This window comes from Micropterus salmoides, unplaced genomic scaffold (assembly GCF_014851395.1).
Source record: "Micropterus salmoides isolate LMB-PRFRI ecotype aquatic unplaced genomic scaffold, ASM1485139v1 Ms_hic_scaffold_2, whole genome shotgun sequence".
Taxonomy (NCBI): domain Eukaryota; kingdom Metazoa; phylum Chordata; class Actinopteri; order Centrarchiformes; family Centrarchidae; genus Micropterus; species Micropterus salmoides.
This window is the reverse complement of record NW_024041150.1, coordinates 33,498,630-33,521,388: the sequence shown is the minus strand read 5'-3', so window position 1 is coordinate 33,521,388 and position 22,759 is coordinate 33,498,630. Positions and strand designations below refer to the sequence as shown.

The window sequence follows — 22,759 nt, the reverse complement described above, 5'->3', positions numbered from 1 at the left end:
TTTTGGGGGGTTAAATCATATTGTGTCAAGTTAAACTTAGGATGAAAAACCACTGCTCTAGTTCTGTAGTAATTTTTTCTTCCAACAGAAATGAAATTTGTCGGATTTGAAAAAAGTAATTCAAATCTCCGATACAGAAACTTCTTCACCAGGAAAAAGTTACAAATATATGGTCAGACTTAAAGACAAAAGTGTTTTTAATCAGTAACATGAAAATTTTATGCCAAATACACATTTCTCTGAAATAACAGAGAAAGATTTTTGTGTGCTGAGCACTGAAAAATAAAGCAGTTACCTGCAGCTGCCACTTGGGGTCACCAAAGTGCAAAGTTCCCAGACGTGGTTTTGAATTAATTAATTAAAAATAATCTTTTGGATTGTGTACAGGTTACTTATAAAATGCTCTTTTCAGATCTCTGGGTAATGAAGTTCTTAAAACCTAAAAAAAAAAAATCACTTATCTGCCCATCAGGGGCCGCCACAATGCGAGTTTCTTCTTTTGACAGAGTCGATATTGACACACAGTCGTCCACCGATGCTGTTCCCAGTCAACGAGGGAAACCTCTCTGCTATTCTGGATACGGCTTCTCCTTGTCTGGTCCTGATACCTCAGACACACACTCACAAATAGACCTGCATGCAGTGCAGACAAGCTGGACTGAAATTGGGTCAGACCGTAGGAAATGAACACATGGCACAGAGCCTCAGCCTGTACAGTGTGAATGAGCCTGAGCCAAAAAAGAGCCATACACACGCACACGCACACGCACACGCACACGCACATATTTCTTTCTCATAAAATTAGTCAAATTTGACCTTCCGCAGCTTGGACAAGCATCCGCTCACACACACTTACACACACACACACACACACACACACACACACACACACACACACACACACACACACACACTAACGTGTTGTGCTTCTGTCTGCCAGCTTGTCTTCTTGCCTCTGTCTGTTGTTTGCAGTGATGAAGTGTTAATGACGGTGGGTAAAATAATAACAGTCCTGCAGACCAAATACTCTCTCATCTCACACAGTGATGACAACCCTCTCTCTCTCCCTCTCTTCTTCATCTTCTACACCTGTCCTGCTGTCACCGACTATTTCTGGTAGCACTTTCACAAACCAAATTCCTCAATATTTCACAGGCAGTAAAGGATCGACAGAAGGTAACAGTTTCTCTTTACGGGTGAATTTGTCCTTTAATCTCTATCTGTCCCTTGTGCAACACTCAAGGTGCCTTCAAGTGCAGTTGTATTTTTGATAACAGTTCTGAGAGCTTTGCACTTAACTTTACATTTAAATCGTTTGGCTCTGCAAACATGCATACTTGCTCGTTTTTTTGCATTTACGTCATTTTCACTATTTTGAGTATGAAAAATTAACCTAACTCAGTATTATAAGGGAATGATGGGGGCAGCCAGTATCAGCGCCCCCAAAATAAAAACACTGTTTGTCCTTTAAAATTTGCAAAATCTGGAATAAAATGCACAAAATTTTATCTTATACCAAACTGGTGAAATACCCAGAATCAACTTTTCAACATAAATATGTCTCCGGTGTGTTTAAAGACCCCCATGAGAAAAAAACATCGTCTCTCTATTTCTCCTGCTCAGTCAAGTAAATGTGTGTGCAAACACTCCATTTGAATTTCGGTCCCTTTATGACATCATGGATGGATCTGTGTAGCATAGGACATCCTTCAGCCCTTCACAACGGATAGCCCCGCCCACTGAGCATGTACCGAACACACCGCTCTCAGCCCCACCGTCCAACAAAAACCAAGCTGTTGTTCCATCACTGAGCTAGAGCGGGAGGTTGTTCAGTGTGTCTCAAAGAAAGTGCTTTTACGGTTATGAATGTGATTTACGGAGGGACAAATGGCTTAACTTGTTGCTAAAACTACAGGAACTGCTAGCTACTGCTAACTGTAGCTGCCATTATCAGCTGACTCTACCCGAACTGGACGCTCCCAGCGGTTCAAAACTCCTCTACTGACGTTAGAAGTGTAAACATCCCTGGAGTACCACGCTTCCAATCCGGGCAGAGTCAGGGACAGCTAGCTGCTACGGCTAACTGAGATAACTAGCTAGCTGCTAACTACTGTTAACAGTAGTTAGCAGCTAAAGTAACTGCTATAAACAAGTAGTGTCCATCAGGAAACTCACAGAAAGTTGAGGCAGAGCAGGCAAAGAGCATCAGAGGAAATAAACGGAAAGAGTCTTACCATAAAATATAGCCAGACATATCTCCACATATCAGTAACACACCAGCCCGTTGCTGCCCCTACGCAGGTTTCTAGAAGTTAGCCAATCAGAAGAAAGTGGGCTTTCAAGAAGGGAGGCCTTAAAGAGACAGGAGCTAAAACTCAGTGTTCTGACAGAGCGTGAGTAGAGGTGCTGAAGCAATGGAAAGAATGTGTTTTTTGAACATCTAAGCATGTAAACATTTTCTAATAGTCACCCAAAATAAATAATAAGCATAATAAGGGGCCTTTAATGGTGAGAGCTTCAAGTGATCTGACAGGAAGTCGGGTGGCAAAAGATTTGAATCTTAAAATCCCCTTTTATGTTGACTGATCACCTCAGAGCCTTTCTGGTTTACAGCACATGTGGGATCTTTGTTTTTAGGTGGATTGTGCCTTCAACTAGCTCAGACAGAGCGGGGATTGTGAGGCCCGGTGGCTTCGTCTATAGTAAGGTTCCATCACTGCGGTCCAGCACGCTGTGTGCTGCATTGCTGTGGTTACACAGTCCTGAGGCACACACACATGGTAAATGGAAATACTATGAGTATGTAAGCACAAAGTCATATAACATGCAGCAGCAGCACATGTAAACATATAGTATGTAGACATAGCATACACACAGCTGGACAAACACACGCACGTGCACATAAGTGTATGAGATTATATTACAATGCCAAATGATTAATCTCTTTCTTTCTTTCTTTCTTTCTTTCTTCAAAAGTGGCAGGGAACTGGCAAGTGTGTGTTTGTTGGGTGAGAGATACATAGTTCATTGAGCGGGCACTAGGGGCAGCCCTTTATGTGTGTGTGGTGTGACAGTGTTAACATTCAAGGCAGGACCCTTGAACCTCCGAGGACTCTTCTTCTCACACCCCTCTAACGTTCTTTCTAAGCTGCGCTCCATCTGTTCCGCTCATTGCTCGTATTTTTTGTCCCATGTTTTTAGTCTTTTAATTTATTGATGAAAAATCGAGTGCTGAGCATGCCTCTGTTATTTATGTCTTGTATAAGTCAATGCAGTCATTCCTTTAATTCCTGTCCTCTACATCTTGTCGCTCTATTTAAAAAATCTCTTCAGTCCTTTTTAACTCTCTGCACTTGAAATTTTTTAAAACTTTCCCCCTGTCTTCTGTCTTTTCTTCCCGCGTCTCTTTACTCATTTTCCCATCTCCTATATTTTCTCCACCGTCTCATCCATCCCTTTAACAGCCGCCCCTTCACCTCCCTCCACGTTTTTCTCATTTTCCTCCACTCCTCCACATTTGCCGCTTGGACTGTATCTTTATCGCAAAAGGATTCAGCAACTACAAAAGTACATAAATCAATAATGTAATTTAAAACATCGCTCCCCATCTAGCTTTTATCTTTCACCCTCTTCTTCTTCTCCCCTCATCCATCCATCCATCCATCCACCCATCCATTCCTCCTCCTCTTCTTGTTCAAATTAGCAGGAGGTGCTGGCAGCGGTCTCCTTTGCCCCTTCTTTCACCCCGAGAACACACTGCTCCCTCCTCCAGCACTCTTGTCCCCGGCCGAGTATAGAGCACAATACTAAGCTCTCCTTCTCAATGACTGTGTCTATGTGTATGAAACAGAGATTGCATTTTCACTAGTTATGATCTTAATGTATGTGTGTGTATAAAATGATAAAGAAGGAATGAATCTTCCTCTTTTCTATAGTCAACAAATCCAGTTAAAAAAAAGACTTTCTACACAACACATCTTCCCTACACTGTTTGTGGCGCTCAGTCCCAAACCAGTTTATTCTTACTGAAGGCGAAAATCTTGAAGATACCATTTTATTTTTAAAAAGGCTCAGTAGTTTCCTGAAAGAGCCGGGCACAGTAGCTTTTAGCAGATGTTACTTAAACAGGCGTAAACAGCACATTTGTCGGGGACTGTTTTCAGCTGCGGATTGATACACATTTGGTGCTCTTGTATTTCCAAAAGCAGTGTGGGACTGAGTCAAAATAAACTACAGCGTGTGTGTTCATGGTAGTCTAAGAACATGTCACCCAGTGCAACAGGGCGGCTCAGTGATGTGTTTTTAATAGTTTTGGGAAAACAATGGAGCTCTGTGGTCCAGAGGAAGAAGATATATCAGGCTTTGGCTACACACCACAATACTTACTGGTAGGATCCATTCATTGTTGGTCCTTTCGCAGGACATGTTGACAATAAGAAAAATATAGAGCATCACCACAACGCTACATGTATCTGTTAAGCCTCACACTGTGCATCTGTATTCACTTGTGGTTGAGGTACGTGTGTGTGTGTGTGTGTGTGTGTGTGTGTGTGTGTCAGGGTATTAGCTGGGGTCCTGGGGTGAGTGCTTAGAGAGTTTTGAACAACCATAATCTCCCTTCCTATAATGTCCCCAGGTCAGGGGCCAACCTTCTCTCTCCCTCTCTCTCTCCTGCTCTCTCTCCCCCTGTCTCTCTATTCTCCTTGTTTTTTGGCTGAACTATCCGAAGCCCCTTTTCGTTAATCCGTCCTTTCTGAAACGAGCACCCTTCCCATCTCTCCGCCTCCTCTGCCACGCTCTGCGCTCGCTTTCTCTCGCTGTGTTTTTGGCTCTTACCCCTCTGACACTTTCTCATTCCCTTTTTTTTTCTTCCATTCTGTATCTCTTCTCCTCCCCTTCTTCTCTTTCCTTCCTCCGTTCCTTTCTCTCATCCTACGTTCTTATTTCTTCTCTTTCGTCTCGTCTCTCTGATGTGGTGGCGTGACCGCAAAGGGACGTGGTTCATTGTCAAGTCGAGGACCTATCGTACCATTCAAACACACAACCACACACACCTACGAACACACACACACACACACACACACACACACACACACACACACACAGGTTCCTTGGTATCTCTGGCACCGGCTGAATGACTAACAACTGAAAAGAAAGAAGGAATTCCCTCACAGCCTTTGACCTGCTTTCCTCTCTCTCTCCTTCTCTGCTGCTGCTGCTTTCTCACTTTTAATTTTTATTCTGTATTTCAGCAGAAGCCCTCAAGATTCACCTTTTTGCCAAAATGTGGCACCATCCTCGTGTTCCCGAACTGCATCTCCCAAAAAGAATCACCTGTCAGTCAAGCTGTGTGAACTAATCTGGGGATCCTTTGAAATTTCTGTTGATGCATTTCGATTTTCTGTGGGTGTTGCACTTTACGCTGTTGCTATTGCTCTTATTAAGAAATCTTTTGTTGATTTTTTTCATCATTTCCTGTCCCTAAGGATAGCGCTCAATTCACCTGGTCCTTTGTGACCATCACACCAAGCTGACAAAGATCGACCTTCCCCGTGTTAGTTGGCCTTGAACAACGGGTTTACTCACAGCGCACGTTCCCTCAGCATGTGCAATGAGAGGATATAACCAGTCAACACTTTTAGGGTTCACGTAAGTCGATTTGCAATACAACGGACAACAATAGTGGAATTTACAAAAGATCATTTTCGAGGATTTCTAACATAAGTTAAGTTTAATTTCAAAAATGTGAATAAAAGAGCTGAGGATGCAATCACTAATAACAACGATGGCTCCAAAACTATACAAAAAGGATAAAAATGTCACAGCAAATTATTTTAGTGGAAGAATGTAGGAGAAGTGGGTGTTTTCAAGTGGGTGATACTTACAACTTACATTGTGTTAAGTAGAAACAAGAGCAAAATGTCATCAAAACATACCAGACCATTTACATATGCAATGAAAGAACACATCTGACAATTTATTGACTGCAAAGTTCAGCCTCAAAAAGAAATCCAAACTTATAAACTCTCTGCTAGCTTCATCTAAAAAGTCATCACCTACTCTGTCTCTTTTTGCTCTCAAACTCGTGGCTCTCTTTTCTTTTTTCATGCAAAGTATCAGCAAGACACATACATCTGAGCCAGTAAATTACTCTTTGTTTCCTGCTGCTGTTTTCCCTTAAGCCTGTTTCTCCCTCATTTCTAGAAAAGTCTGTAATCGTCACGCTAATATTTCATAACTTCTACAAATGTACACTTCTCTCCCACTCCAAACACACTCTCGCTGTCCCCCCAGTCAGCGGGTGTGTGGTGGCTGAACCGCGGCGTTGATCTGAGTAAACATAATTAGCTGTGATTTTTTGTCTTGCCCTAATAAAAGAGTCATTTGTTGGACATTTCCACTGCGCTACAAAGAGGACATTTATAAGCCCGGGCCCAGGTTCGCCCCCAGGCCAACCCCAACAGAACAGATGGGGGTATTTTTAGTACGGCCGGCGTGCTAGCTAGCTCTGCTCGGACAGTGTGTGTGTGTGTGTGTGTGAGAGGAGTGTGTGTTTTAGAGAGAGAGAGAGAGAGAACAAGAGAGTCAGGGAGATTTTATGAGATTTTCTGTGATCTCGGTGGCGTTTGTCAGAAATTTTGAGTACATGTGAGTGTGTCATGAAAGGTTTTGTGCATGTGTGAGAGTGTTTGGATGGTGTGTGTGGAAAATGCTCCCCGAAACCCCCCTCTCTCCTGCCTTTATTGAGCTTCTTATAAAATATCGGATGAATCTCTGTTCAAAAAACACAAAAGGGGACTCTGTAGAAGCAGACATCGCTGGTTACAAGAACGGCTCTGTCCAGACTGTAGTCACACACACACAAAGTTGAAAGCACAATACCTTAGGGATGTTCCCTTACTTTGTTATTAAACACTATTGCTGTCGCTCATTGGTGTGTGCATAACCTTTAAACCTGACATAACCTCAATTTTACCCTTATTGTGTCCTTAATTTAACCTTTACTCTGATCCTGAATCTTAACCTGCGACTCTGTGCAGTAGCCTATTTTATAGCTCAGTCTCCAGTCTGCTCTCAACCGGCCGGAGCTGTTTTTACTAGATTTTTACTTTAAGTGAAATGGGAGTTTTGGCCTGAGACAGACACAAGTGGTTGAAAAAACAGACCATTTAACGAACTCTGATTTTTGACATTGCTTTTTGCGCTTGCAGGTTGCAACAAGGAAAACTTCATGTTATAGGCTACAGTTACGACAAACCAAAACGGAAAGGAAATGAGAAACTACGAAGTTCGAGACTTTGTTGTAGGCTATAGTCTAAAGTAAACTTTCTATAAAAGCATACCTGCAAGACAAAAAATTTTTACCCCACCTAATGACCCCTGACAATTAACGTGAATATACAGGATTTATTCAAAATAGACTAAAACAAACTGTAATAAACATGCACACATCATGTTTTCTGCCTCCACAACCAGCTTGTACTTCTCTGAGTTGCTAGGTAACACATCCACAAGGGAGAAAAAAAAAGCTTTAAAACTTTATGCCGCCATCATTAAGAGAGACCTCTTTATGGTTTTCAGCTCACATCAGAGTTTGTTGCCTGTGACCTCAGCGGTAAAATCAGCCGTAATGTTGTGGTAGCAATTTTGGTTTCTGGGTTTTTGTGAAACTAAGCAAGTGTTTACAGTGAAGGCTCCTTCGCTCCACTGAAGTTTGGAGGGAAGGGAGTGTTCAACCTGCGCAATCAGTGTGAAGCTGTGACGCCTGCGTCTCTGCGGCGACGTCTACGACTCTGTGCATGTGTGTTGTGATCCCATGTGCGGTTATGTACGTGTTCTCCTGCAGAAGAAGTGTGGCGTCATTACATCACAACTTTTCCATGCTTGCTCTGTGTGTGTGTTTTGCCAGATTTGGGAGGGAGAGGCGGGGGGGTGTACACTTCTCACCTTTTATGCTAAATGTCATCCAGACCACACCCCTGGCACGCACACACAGACACACACATTATTTTAGCGTAACTTTTTTATACACTATTTTTTTTCCATTTTCTTGTGGGGAATAAGACAGATGAAAACCTCCAGTATCCTGCCAAAATGTGTGTTTGTGTGTGTGTGAAAAGAAAATAGAGAGAACTGGAAGGAGAAAATGTACGAAGAGATACACACACAACGCACGTAGCTGCACACACACACACACACACAAACACGCACACACACACACACACACACACACACACACACAAGCCACAAGAAACACACAATCGGCCCAATCTGATGCTGTATCTTGGAGTGTGAAAGGGAGCCTTGTCTGGCTGCCTGAGGAACTCCCTTCAAAAGTGTGTGTGTGTGTGTGTGTTTGAGCAGGCCTGCCAGGCAGACATACTAAACCACTCTACATCCATGTGGCAGCAAAATGTAGCTTGGAAAACAACCCCACTCTTACACGCACACACACCCCGAGGGCTCCAGAGGCCAGCCGGCGACCTGGTGTGTGCGCAAATGTGTGTGTTACCATGTGTGTGTGTGTGCATGCCACAGTAAAAAGAGGAAGTGTACAGGAGCTGTGAAAACAGTTAAGGTCAACAGTTTGTACCCAGACAGATCGACAGAGAGAGAGAAAAAGAAACCGAAATCTGCAAAGGTGAAGGATCGAGGGATACAAGAATAAATGCTTCTAAATGCTTCTTTAAAATACACTTTTAAAAGAAACATCAACCTGACGGGACGTTTAAGTGGCTGTTTCCAGTAACTATGATGATAGCTGATGGCAGAAATCTAAAACATTGGTTTTAAATGTCCAGTATTGCTATGAAATCCCTCCTAATCGAAGAGTGGTTGCTTTCCAGTTGGCATTTTGTACTGTTTGACGGGAAGAACTGCATCGTGGAAGCAGCTCAAACTGCTTTCCACAACCACGGGATTAGGACGTAGACCAGAATGCAATGTAGCTGTAAGAAAAGCTGTATACCGAGTAAGGATTTATAGAAAGTCTCCAAAATCTCAAAATCTTCAAAATGCACGGTGTAGATAAAATAATGTCAGCACCTCATGAAAAGGTCCGAACATCTGAAGTAGCTTAAGCGCAACGACAAACACAGTTACGGAGGCAGGGTGTGTTGGGCTGAATGCTAATTAGCAGCATTTTTCATCTATAAAAGCAGTCTGGCAATCAGAGTTTTCAAAGCAACACGAAACAGCTAACAGAGCTGCAAAGAGGCTGACGCATCTGTGCTCAATTTAGGCCCAGTTCTCACGGAGAAACGTTAAGATGTGAGGTGCGTTGCAAGGAGGGGAGAAAGAGATGAGCTGCAACTGCCAAATGCAAAAAGTAGTCGAGACTTGGGGTCGAGGTCTTTGTTTGTGGTTTGACAGGTATGTCCTGCTGCTTCTTCTGAAGTGATGAAGCATTTTCAAAAATGTTTTCTGCAACAAAGAAAAAACACACACCTGCCCATTGAACCTTGACTCTGATCTTAGATCTTAACCTGCAGCTCTGTGCAGTATTTTACACCTCTGGGTCCAGTTTGAAGCTGCTTACCCAGCTCTCAGCCTGCCAGCGGCATTTTTATTTTTACTTTAAGTAAAAAAACAAGTTAAATGTGAAGCACTTTCCGTGACAACGACAAAGTCGAGCCGCACCTGTCCATTGAAACACGTGGAGTTGAAAAGTATTTTAGCAAAGCGAAATGTCTTTGTGTGGGTGAAGCTTAAAAAAAACTGCAAGAAATAATTCAAGAAGAAATCAAAAGTCAAGAAGAACATTCTGGTAAGTCATGATAATATGCGCTAAACACAGCAAACGGAATCAACCACAGTATGGTTACAGTTGGAGAAAGGTCATGGTAATGACAAATAAACTATGGTTACGGCTAGAACAGATCGTGGTTACAGTTAATAAAAGGGAAATGTCTATTACAGGTGTGTACCTCCACACCCTTACTTTTCACCTGGCCATGTAAAGGGCACGTTACTTCTGCCAGTGGCGCTTAATATTGGCATTTTATGTAAATTGCCGAATCATCTAATGTGGATGTTTTTCTTGGGGATACTGTGCTGAACACAAATATAATAGAAATATACACAATACATGGCCTACATTTGCAGCAGAGTTAACTTTAAAGGAGACAACTTCTTTCATTGATTAATTAAGTGTTTCCATTATTTTGGGCAAACACTGTAAGACACAAATAAGACTTTAAATGGGAAACGACAAATTGCAACTCAAAAGCTAGCATCATTGTGATGTTTCCGGTAAAACGTTCATTAACATCACATTACCGTTCAAGGTTCGTCATCAAAACACGTTGTTTGTGTTGTTAAAGGGCCACGCCAACAATTTCACTTGTGCAACCAAAGTCTGAGACCCTGATGATGTCTCAGCATTGGCTCAGAGACTACACATTTTTGACAAAAAGCCTGTATTACAAACTGAAAGATACAGGCATCTTATGGGAGGTGTAGTATCTTGTGTTTTTGGAGTTTGACAAATACTAGGGAATAAAAGTCAAGACACCTCTGCCTCTTTAAGGCTTTACTAACATGCTGAGTGCATTTCTACCTCATATAGCTACCACAACAGTAGCAGCTATTAATCATGTGATCAGTGGAAGAAAGGGGTAAAAGATGAGCAGATGTGGCTAAACATGAACGGCCAGTTGTTTCAGCACCAAATCTTTTCATTTTTAGTTGATACTTTCATTCAGAGTGACTTGCAGCAACTGAGCAAGTAGTTAGCTTTGTGTTTCCTACTTCCTTTTAACAGCTCTTGGCGGCTAAAGCAGCTTTTCATTTGATTGTATTAAATGTATCACAGCTTCTCTGCAGGACTCTGAGCCACAAATTACACCGTAAACCAGAACCACTGAGGAGAAGTTTGAAGCTTCAGTCAGTGGAATGCTGTAGAAAGACGAAACAAACAGGAAATAAACTACCTGCTAAAATTAGTCCCTGAACACACATAAACTGAGCATGCCTAAGAAGCCCTCTCTCTCACACACAAATACACAAACATACTGATGGTTTCCTGTAGCATGAGCGTTACAGTAGCTCCTAATGTTAATTTCCATCATAATACAAGGGAAAAAGAGAAGAATTTACCCTTATCTACATCATTTTTAAAAAGCCCTCGAGACCTCATCTCTCTTTCTGTAATATAAATGTGGGACCAAACTTTTTTTTTTTTACAGCGCCTCATAGTACTGCTTCTATGGTGTGTATGTTAACGTGTGTGTGTGTGTGTGTGCCTCACAGTCATACATATCTCTTTCCCCAGGAGTAAACTGGGGTCAAACCAGTTAGTGTTGTCACGGCAATTTGCAGTTAGGCCTCTGCATGTTTGTTTGCTTTGCAAGTTTTTTTTTTTTTGCATGGATTTTATGCATACATGCATGTGTGTTTTTACTGTATATGTGTGTGCGTGTGAGCTTGTGTGTGAATGATTTGTTTGTCTGCGAGTGTTGGTGTGTATGCCCGATATGTGTGTGTGTGTGTGTGTAACACAGTAAGCTGCCCTCCGGCTGATATATATTCTTTTCACTCAAAGAGCCCATTTACAGTTCTGGGGTCGGCTCCCTCTCGCTCTGCCGTGACCCGGACCGTTTAGAGGTCAGCGTCAAAGCTGAACTCAGGTCAGCTCGCTAACTGAGTCCAGCACCGGTCCTCTGGGGGTTTACCGACAGCCAGGTTGCTCAAAGCACAGGGCAGGGGCCCGAAATGGACTGGGCGGCTTCTTATGGTGGGACCCCTCGTAAAAAAAAGAGGCAAAGATGTTTACTATATCCTTGGCAGGAAGAACTTTGGGCAACTTACTGCATTACAAGCTCATTTTTAGCATCTGCCTCTAAACACTCATTGCTGTGGTGTTTCAAACATTAAACTAGGCGTGATAGCAGACACTGAGTGTCATTGGTTATATTATACTGGTTGGATAACTGGGATTAGAAATTAGAAAAATTAAGGTATTGCCCATATTAAAGTTGTTAAACACTCATTTAAGAAATCCTAGTTCCTTAAAGTTGTTCCTAACCTGGAGGTTAATGAACATAAGCTCTTGTAAAATAGTTGCTAGGATAGGAAAATGTAGGATTTTACTTCTTCAGGCCAGGTTAAGTGTGAAGAAGGAATTACCACTGTTTGGTTGGTCACAACCTGTAGCCACGTGCAACCTGTGACAAAAAATGATGGGAACCAGTGGCATACAGAATGGGTTAAAGTATCTCTTAACACTTGTCCATTAAATATTAATATTTCAAGATGTTACAGCTATAAAGAACTGAAGCTGAAATTGATCAAATCCTTGAGGAACCACATCAACATCTTTTAAATTCGTTCGCTCTGGTCCTCCTGGATGAGATGTTTCATTTACTGTACTGGAAGCCTGAGCTGAAAATGTTTTGAGAACCTCTGACCTCAACTATTCATCGGGCGAAGTTAAAGCTGAACTCAGATCACATCCTGGAGGCATCCTGAATCAGTTTTCATTGAATTAACCTGGTGTATACGGCTTTTTTAAACATCTGCAGTCCGCTACCTTCAGTGTATACGTTTACTTTTGCTCTGGGAGCCCGAGATGATGGAAACATCAGTAACTTTTAGCATGTGGGGACTCACCAGAAATGGTCTGTTTGGGCCCCAAACCACAGGGAGAAAAAACACTTACTCAGAGCTTTTAGAGGTGAAGATCAAAGCTAGAGTGAAGGTTAGATCCTAAGAGGCTGTTTTGAACTAATAGCCAGCATAGGAATCGCTGCAGAGCTTAAACTTGAAAGGTTCTGGTCAGGTTTGCAAAATAGCATCAGCATCATTTGGCAACTTTTACAGCAAGTTTGGGTGACGGTGAGGACGAGGAGAAAGATTATGATGTTGGGAAAGGTGTTGATGGGGATTGCTGCAACTTTACAAAGCATCACTAAAATGTAAGGTGATCTACTTTTGACCATTTATTTCTGGCATGTTTCTCATGCGCAGTCAAACTGAGCATAAAAAAGTTGAGGTCCAGAAATAACAACAAGAAAAATAAGAAGTAGGAGATGAGGGGGCTCTCCATCAACTGTCAGCTAAACAGGGTGGAGTTTTGGGGGATTTCCTCGATATAATGTCCTTTCACACCTTCTCTACTGGTGTGGGAAATTCCCAATTATTTCGGCAAATTTCCTCCACATTCTCTCTCTTGGCCCAGGCATCCTTTGAAACCAATGTTTTCTTTCGCTTTCTTCAGGCTTAAAAGTTTTAGGAATCCCCACCTGCTTATGTAAATCTTTATGAAGTGAATGTGTCCTGAAGTATGAATTACAGTGAACTATATCAAAATGGACTTTGAAATAACCTAGACTATCAGTTGATGTTCGATGGGCTAAAAACCTGAGATCTGAAAACCACAAATCAACTACCAGTAAAGCAACCTTTGAGTCATAGATATTGATTAATAATCCTACCACCAGTCTTTATTTGTCCAATGGAAAAGGTCTCAAACCCATATATTTAGGACATTTCTTAAGAGTCCGTGTTGTTGAAATCCGTAGAGCTCTAAGATTGATCTTTATATCTCCTCTCTGTCCTTCTGTCTAGGGTTCAGGCTTCCACGCATCGCGGAGGCAGAAGTACGGCAATGTGTTCAAGACCCACCTGCTGGGCCGCCCTCTGATCCGGGTGACTGGCGCAGAGAACGTGCGCAAGGTGCTGATGGGGGAGCACACGCTGGTGACGGTGGACTGGCCGCAGAGCACCTCCACGCTGCTGGGACCCAACTCGCTGGCCAACAGCATCGGAGACATCCACCGCAAGAGGAGAAAGGTCAGGACAAAAACAAATACAAACATACATGCACATGTTGGAGATGTTTGAGGGATATATGAGGTAAGGAAGGGGAAAACTGACACGTGAGCCCCTTCACTTCATGAATACTCTGGGAACTTCACTTGTCAGGATCACGTTTCTTTTTCTTTTCTGTAAAAGTCACGCTGCACAAAGAAAGACTTCCATAATACTTTGTTAACAGCTAAAAAATTTAATGCAGTCACATTAGCGGAAAGGCTACAGCATACACTGGGATAAATGTGAAATACCTGCCTTGTTCCACCTTTTAAAGGCAACACTGTAATACATTTCTCAGAGGCAGAAGAGAAAAAATAAAGACAAAATCAAAATCAGCTGAGTCACCGTACATTTTCAACTTTCTAAAGAATAAAAATACAGAAGAATCGCTTATTCTGTACCTGCAGCATGTGAGCAAGTACAGCCGTTAAATGGGAGCCTCAAACTAACAACTCATATTTTTTTTACACTATACTTTACTTACTAAGGAATTATATAGTTGATGGTAATCAGGGGCTTGCTCATCTAGGGAATATTTTTTAAAATCTCTGACTGATTATAGTATTTTTCAACTCACTCCTATTTTCCAGCACTGTGGTCAGAACAAAAATGGATCTTAGAGTTTCTTTATTGCGTACCAGAAACGAAATGTGGCAGCTCCATCTGTATCTATCCTGCCATGCTTGCCATTTTGGAACAATTCACTAACTATAGTGATATCTCAACATCAAAAATAACGGCAAAAGTGTTATAGATTTCATGTCTGAAAGAGGCTATATACGTAATGTACAGTTAAGACCGGTATAAACAAATACACACACACACAGTAATCTGAGTCACCTGCTGCACAATGAGGAAGGTAGGACACACTCTTCCACACACACACACACACACACACACACACAAACAGAAAGAGAGAGTATCAGTGTAAAGCTATCCCGTCCTCTCAGTCTTATCAGCAGTGTTCTGGCTACTGAAGCGTGAGAACAACTCCTCCGTCGCGTCATCCTCCCCTCCACTCGTCGAAATGGAGAGAGAGAGGGATTTTAGTCAATACCAACCCCTCCTTTGATTATCTGTTTTTCGTCATATCTTCTCTACTTCATTTTTCCAATTTCTCCCTGATTTTGATTCCCTTATATTTCTTTCTCAGTCTTTCCTTTTCACCTCATGTCTCTCTTTACTTTCCTTTTCTCTCTCTCTTTTCTGTGCCAGGACCATTTCAGGTAATCAACCACTTACCTCTCCCTCCTATTATCCCGTTATCCCCGGGGCACATACCTTCCCTCTCTCTCTCTCACACACACACACACACACACACACACAAACAGGACCTGAACGAGAAGAACAAGAAGCAGAGTCTGGTGTGTTTTCCTGTGAATCAGTCTCTAATTTTCTCTATCTGGATCCTCCGTTGAGGGGGAAAGGAAGGAGGGAGTTGTTTTTTTTTTTTGAGGGGTTTGGAGGCGGGGTCAGGTTTCGTTACCGTGGTGCCTGGGGACAGTGAGGGGTCGGTTGGGTCTAATCTGTGCTCTGATCCCCTCTCCTCTCCCTGGAGACCCCTGCACTAACCTCATGTAATGACCCCTGATTAAGGAAGGCTGCCTCCAACACAGCACAAAGAGGGGCTTTCTGTGGGGGCCCAAAACACACACACACACACACACACACACACACACACCTATAACAGTACACAAAGCATATGTGCACAGATACCTGAACATTCCCCTGCCCTCAACCCAAACAGCCAGATGCAAGGTCGGCAATGTTGCTTATAGTTGTAGGTTTAAGATCTGTGTTGCAAAGCAACAACACCGTTGAAGTGCCTTTGTGCAAGACAAGCAATCTCCTACCTGCTGCTATTCTCTCCATGACCTCTGACCTTCCTGAGGATCCAGAAAGGAAAGAGGTTTTCCCTTCAGAGATCAAGTGATGAAGCGTCATATCATAGAGTGGCTCGAATTTAAACTACCGTATTACAACCATGCTGTCAGAAACTCCAACTGCAAGTTAAACTGAGCTAATGAAACCCTGTAATGGCCAATTAACTTTAAAAGACACACTAAAAACGGAATTGAACACACACACTAGCATGTCAACATTATAACAACCCACAAAGCAGCACTGTCTGTAGGAGCCAGTGTTACATTGGTGCTCTTTCCGTTCAAAAAGAATATGTGATCTTGTGCCAACTGTCTAGACCTCAAATGTAAGACCACACTGACTTTTTCAAGTGTCAAAGCCAGAAAAAAAAAACATTCTCGTATATTTAGGCCAATATGGTAATAACATCTGACTTTTTTTATAAATACATGTATTTCAGCCTCCGTCCAGTTAAAAATGCAAGTGTTTCCATTTCCTGTAACAAAACACTCTCTGTACGGAAGCCCTTTCCTGACAAATGCACAGGAAATTTTACGTGCATTCAGTTTGTTCGGAAGAAACAGGCTGCAAAATAGTACAAACAACGTTAGTGATGGACAGACAAAGAAAAAACTGACAAAATAAGGAGGTATGATTGACTGACAGGTGCAAAAAAAAGTTACTTGACCCTTATCACTCAGCTCTAAATGCACATATATAGATGCGTACAGTCTTGCTCAGTAGCAACTCAACAGGACATGTGGTGGCAGGAGGGTCAACAGACAGAGACAGACAGACAGACAGACAGAGAAAAAGAAAGTGAGAGAAGGAATGGCAAGGATTTCTGCATAATAAAACTAAGTCAACAGACAGAAGTGAAACAACATCAACTGAGAGAAAGAATGAACGACTGGCTTACTGTCTGTCTGACCCACTGGACCAGAACTGCTCCTCTGTTTGTGTGTGTGTGTGTGTGTGTGTGTGTGTGTGTGTCTGTGTGTCGGCCCTCCTTGTGGTTTTCGTATGGAAAAACAATCTTCACACAGCACATTAGCCATCGGTAGATCAACAGAGTCAGCCAGTTTCCATATAACCCCGTGTTAAGCTAGGAAACTTACTCCATCAAAAGAGCCACAGCGGCCTGGTTTTCCACTACAGGCCAATCAGGGCCAAACGTGGCCAGCCGGGTCTTACACACCATCCTGAAAACAACATCAAAAATATGTATTTCTGCTGCAAAGAGACTTTATCACTTTCGTTACCCTATCAAGGCTCTAGTCCCATGGGCTCGTGGACGACTGGGAGTTAGAGATGGTTCACAAATGGAGCCAGTGTTGCGGCTTTTGCACTTTGCCTGATATTTCAATGCAAATGTAGCAACAGAACTCAGTTATGACAATCCTTTTATAGGATCCTAGTGAGGCTCAAGACTTTTATCTCTAAAGACGGATTTCTTCACTCGGATAAATGAGAGTTTCCTAATAAACATGACAAAAGTGGGATTTTTTGCAGAAAACAGCTGTCTGCTTTAACAGAAAATGACACAGTGAGAGCGTTCAGAGTGAACCAAAACTGCTAAGTTGTCGACCGCAAAACAGAAACAATGAGCTTAAAGATGATAAAATAGCCAATAGAGCTGCAAGGGCAAAGTTGGGTGAGGATTCCCTGTGGGTTTTGTTAAAAGGAGCGACCCATGTCACGTACAAGTAGACATGTGATTCCTTGTTCATACAAAAATATTGATCTTTGAATGTCTCGTTTTAGTTGTTAAATGTTAGAATCCCAACAATGTTCTTGCACACCATAAAGTTGTTAATGACAGTCAGTATGTCACCTTCATTTAAGCTCAGGTCTTTAGTTTTCAGCATGCAAATGACCCAAAACCAAACATTAATTTGACCTTTTGTACCATTAGCTGTACACAATAAAGAAAACATATGATTAAGGACCATTTCTTTACCTTTCCCAATATAAACTAACAAAACACACAATACAATACAATGCTGTAGTAAACATGCTGAGGTGGCCTCAGTAAGCCCTACCTGACCTGCAGTGGAAAAGTGTCCCTTCATACTGAAATAACATTGGGCTTAGGATTTTAAAGGCACTTACACACACATGCAAATACACACTATGTTGACAGTGGCAGCCAGTTCTTTATTTTCACCCTTCTGACATACCTCTCACTTTTCTGTCCCTCCACTATTTCAATTCCCTCATTCCACTTTTTTCTAGCTCCACATTTTCCTTCCTCCTTGTTTTTCTTTTTTTTTTTGGAACCAACCCTCCGGCACTAAATATAGGAAAAGCAGGAACAGGGTGAGACAGCGAGGTAGATTGGACAGGAATAAAAGAAGTGGATGGATTCAAATTGACCTCTGCCTCAATTTAAGTGTCACTTTTAACCTGACATCTTCAACTGGTTTTCTGTCTGAAATATATATATATATATATATATATATATATATATATATTTTTTTTTTTTTTTAAATAGTGGCGAATCAGTCCAATTTTCCTTTCCACTCTTTCCTCTTTTCTCAGTATGTTGATCTGCATGCCTCTCTCTCTCTCCGCGTGTGATGTGATGTCTCTTTCCTGTACTTTTGCTCATCACCAGTAGAGGGCACCGCCAATTCTAAATGAACTGAAGCCCATTCTGTCTGTCCCCTCTCTGCTTTACTCAGTTTTATCAGTCTCTAAGGCCAAATTTAAAGAAAATATATATCAATGAGGAGTTGTTGCAGAGTTTAAACAACGTTTTTGCAGGGAGGTGAACCATGCTTCACTGTTGTCTTAAGAAAACCTCATGGCTGCAGTTCAGGTGATTTTCATATTCCCATTCCAGCTGAGAAAGTACAAGGTCCTCTGTTGGTTGAGAAAAGCCACCAGGAATGATCATGAATCTTAATCCATGCAGAAGTCCACAGTGGTAGAAAAACTTTAATTACAAAGTACTGTACAATAATACATGTTCAAATACTGCAGCAGAAAGAAATACTCTTTTACTCTTTACTAAGTAGTAATATCTCAACATAAAAACACTGCTACAAAGTAAAAGTCTTGCACTTAAGTAAAAGCACACAAGTATTATCAGCAAGATATACTTAAAAGTACTCATACCGAGTTTCCCATTTCAAATATTCTATAATTAGTTATTTTTGGTGCCTTATCATGTAAGCAGCATTTGATGCTGTAGCCGGTTGAGGTGGGACAAATTACCCATTCAAATGCTGCTGGGTAGTTGATCCTATAAAAATACAAGTACAAATACCTAAAAAGTGTAGTGATATGACGCTTCAGTGCAGGCTACTTTCTAACAGTGACATACTGCCTAAAAAGGCAATGTCCTGCATTATGTAAAAGTTCAGTGTGTAAAATATAGCTCATCTTCTTCTGCAGAGTAACAAGTAACTGCAGGGACATTTAGTGGAGTAAAAGTACAATATTTCTCTTTAAAACATGATAGAATGAAACCTTTAGTCTGACAGCACGGAAATAGAGTGTAGTGCAAACTTATACGTTAATGCAGCAGTTTTTAATGGTTTCCCACGTCTGGAAATGCATTAAGCAAACTTAAAAACATGTTTCTCAAGCTGAAATAGTACATGCATTTAGATATAAACATCCTGAAGTAGATTTTTAAAGAAAATAAATTGTTTTTTAATTGCTTGTGTGGTTCTGTTAACATGCTTTAAGATGAAATATAAGAAGAAGTGATGTGATTTTGCCTCCTATGTGACTTTTGTTGTAACATTAACTTCACGTGGCTGCTCTGAAAGCGCTGGAGCTCACCAACAAAGCAATCCTTTTCTGATTCGACGCGATGATAGAGGCAGGGAAAGACGTATGGACTGCTTGTTTGACTAAGAGAAAAGAGCGAAGAGAATTAAAAGCATTTTAAAAAAGGATGACTGAAGGGGCAGGGAGAGACGGGAAGAGGTGGGAGTGAAGAGAGAGAGAGGGAGAGAGGGAGAAGGAGGGCAGAGAGAAGAATAAAGGAGTCTTTACATGTCTGTGGAACCAGCAGCTCGCAGCACTTTCACATAATTTAAGACATATGGACGTTATTAGGACGGCCGTATTTGTGTGTGTGTGTGTGTGTGTGTGTGTGCCTGTGACTATATCAGTGTGTGTGTATAGGAGTCTGGGAGTGTTTGTATGTGTGTGTGTCTTTAAGCCTGTGTCTTTGCGCTGCAGGCTAGAGAAGACTGTCACGTTTTTGTGGTGCAGCAAAATGACCGTTGTACTGAACAATCCCTCCTCCACCCCCCCCGGCCTGTGTGGAACTTGGAACGTCCCAGAATGACACGGCATAAAAAACTGCGTTTGATTGGCAGCCAGGCCATGCAGGGAGATACCATGCACGTGTGTGTCTGAGCGTGTGTGTTTTGTGTGACCTGTAGTTACCTTTCAGAGTCTTGGCCTCATGTCCGTCTGTGTGCGCACACCACACACACTACACACACACACACAAAGACTGACTGACTCACTGGTCCTACAGTAGCTCAATGCTGCTGCCCCGACTAAATTTATGTCGGCCTGTGTGTGTGTGTAGGAAGAGGCAAAGTACTCACCCAAATTGACAAATTATACATAATCTAGTGCAGACGGGTTAAATAGCTAAATTCACAACGTTACACAGCCTCATCTGGCTTTAACCATATTTTGCCCAATCACCTTTCGCTCTCTCTTCAAAGTTGCTGACAATTTACCCGATGACTCAAATGATGACAAAAAATGTTCGTCTACTTTTGCTGTCCTGCGGCAAGTGATCAACAAGCTGGCTCAGTTAAAGAGAAAAGGTTGATTTGTGGATTCAAAGATGTTGAAACCACTGAAGTGAAAATCAAATGACTAATTAATCAGCCAATTTACTGACAAAGAAACCCATAAAATGAACAAATAGTTCTAGGACTAGGTTACCAACTAAATCTCTGACACACAATCAGTCCATTAAACGAATGAGTGAAAATCTGACCACATGACCACACAAGTAATTAACTAAATAAGTCCTTCAATTACTGACGGACTAAGTAATCAGTCAAATCACTTAAATGATAAGAGATTACTTGTAACCAACTAAATGTTTGACTAATTAACTGACTGAAGGATAAACAAATCCTTTTGGGCCAATCTGCAGCAACTGGAAGACAGTTTAAAGACGCGTCTTTCTTCCATGTATCATCTAAAACCAGTTCATGGTCTCCAAAAAACCCTACCCCGCATCCTCATACACCTAACCCTGTACCCTGTACAATGGAAGAACGAACAGTGGCCAATCGATCTGACATTGAGATTAGCTTAAAAACGAACTAAACCTGACAGATAGCATTGTGTTATTTCACTGTTTTGAGGTCAGATAGTGTATGTAATCCCCTGTGGTTATGGTTGGGGAACAGGTCATGTGTCTTGGAGCACTCTGTGATCTGCTCTAACCACTCCCTAACACATATATATATATATATATATATATATATATATATATATATATATATATATATATATATATATATATATATATATATATATATATATATATGAAATTCACGCATGCACAGATCATAAGCTTAGTAGACTATTGTTCATTCATCCTGAGGGCGACGGAGAGAGGGAAGCAGGGTTTGCAGGAATGCTGAGAACGGGGGAAGACGGCAAGAGGCGAAAGAAAATGAGAGGAAAATGAGGTAGAGGGCAAAATAAGATTGCGAGTGCCCAACTGATGGTTTGGTGGCTGAAACTTTTACCTCAGGAACCACATGTACCCTCATTGGCCTGGGCTCAAATCCCACTAGAAGCTCCTTTCGTCCCTCTCGGCCTCTTTTATGTCTCAATGAAAAGAAGCAGGAACACTTTGTCTTTAAATCATTGTGTTCTCACATGGTAAATATATTCCCAATACACAATAAAGTAATTTTCTTTGTGCACGTCGTGGTTAAAAAGCTACAAATCGTACTTTGGTACAAACACACTAGTTTTCCACAGGTTAATTCTGAACAGACGCCACTTCAGAGAGATTCAGCATGTAATTGTCCAATAACCCATCATAGCTACTAAAATTCAAGTGTATATTGTCTTAATTGTAGTTTAATTTATCTGCATGGTTATAAAATGTAGAAGGAAAGTCATAAAAAGAACCCACAGCGATAAAATAAATTGAGGAAAACCACAGACAAGATGCAATTATGAGTTTGTGCAGGTTAGAAAATAAGGAGCTCATAAAAATCAAACCTTCAAAACTACTTCAAAATAAGCAAAATAAGAAATTAACTCATACATGCAAATGCTCAACCCACATCTTAACTAGCATTTTTAAATTGTAAGGTTCTTAAAGTGAATTGAGGGCCTGATCATTAGACAGACGTATTCATGTCTAATATAAAATTTGCTTGTTCAAATGTTCCAGTCTCTTTTCATTGGGCAGAAAATGCAAACCATGTGTACCAGTCGCTGAACTTGCTCGACAATGTTCTGCATTGCCTTCCTGCGATTACCAATTGAATAAAACCTAGTATCGTAACTTGTGTGAAACTTAATTTGCAGAATTAGACATTCCTCTGTGGTTTCAACACTGTACTCTTTAAAACTCAGTGCAAAAAGCTCAAATGTTTGTGTTCATCGCTGAAAAGTTTTTTCCCCCAACCAGCGGTGATATTAATCATTCCCTTCTCTTCTGTTCTACATTTACACCAAATTGTGACTGTTTTTGTTAGAGCTCAAAAGGTTATGTGCACGAGAATGTTATTTTTAAAAATAAAGCAAAGTGTTAATGACTGATTCACATTAATATAAAAGCCCTATTCTAGTGCAGTCCACTCACTTTCCTCCTCTCCTCTCCAATGTTCTACACTTCTAAATAATTTCCAAGACTTTTTTAAGGGAGGTTTTAGAGGTTAAATCTGAAAGAATGTTATTTGTCCAAACAACACTGACGACTGGTGACTGATTCATACTAAGAAATACTACAAGCAGCCAGGAAAGACTTAACTCTCCCCCCTCCTCTCTCTTGCTCTTTCTGCCTGTCATTCTAGTTCTGCTGACTGCAGGGGAAAACCTCCACAATGTATAAGTCTCTGTAAAGGGGGGC

General features: G+C 41.4%; 1 protein-coding gene and 1 long non-coding RNA gene across 2 annotated transcripts in view; one reads left to right on the top strand and one right to left on the bottom strand.

Annotated features, from left to right (window-relative positions):
- The window catches only part of LOC119913176, a 261,699-nt gene that overhangs the window by 29,699 nt on the left and 209,241 nt on the right, over nt 1-22,759 (bottom strand). The gene's annotated exons all lie outside the window — the stretch shown is intronic.
- Nucleotides 1-22,759, top strand: part of LOC119913165 (cytochrome P450 26B1) — a 38,518-nt gene that overhangs the window by 5,443 nt on the left and 10,316 nt on the right. The window contains exon 2 of the mRNA XM_038732517.1: nt 13,567-13,791. Coding sequence (XP_038588445.1) covers nt 13,567-13,791 — 225 coding nt within the window. The remainder of the gene's footprint in view (nt 1-13,566; nt 13,792-22,759) is intronic.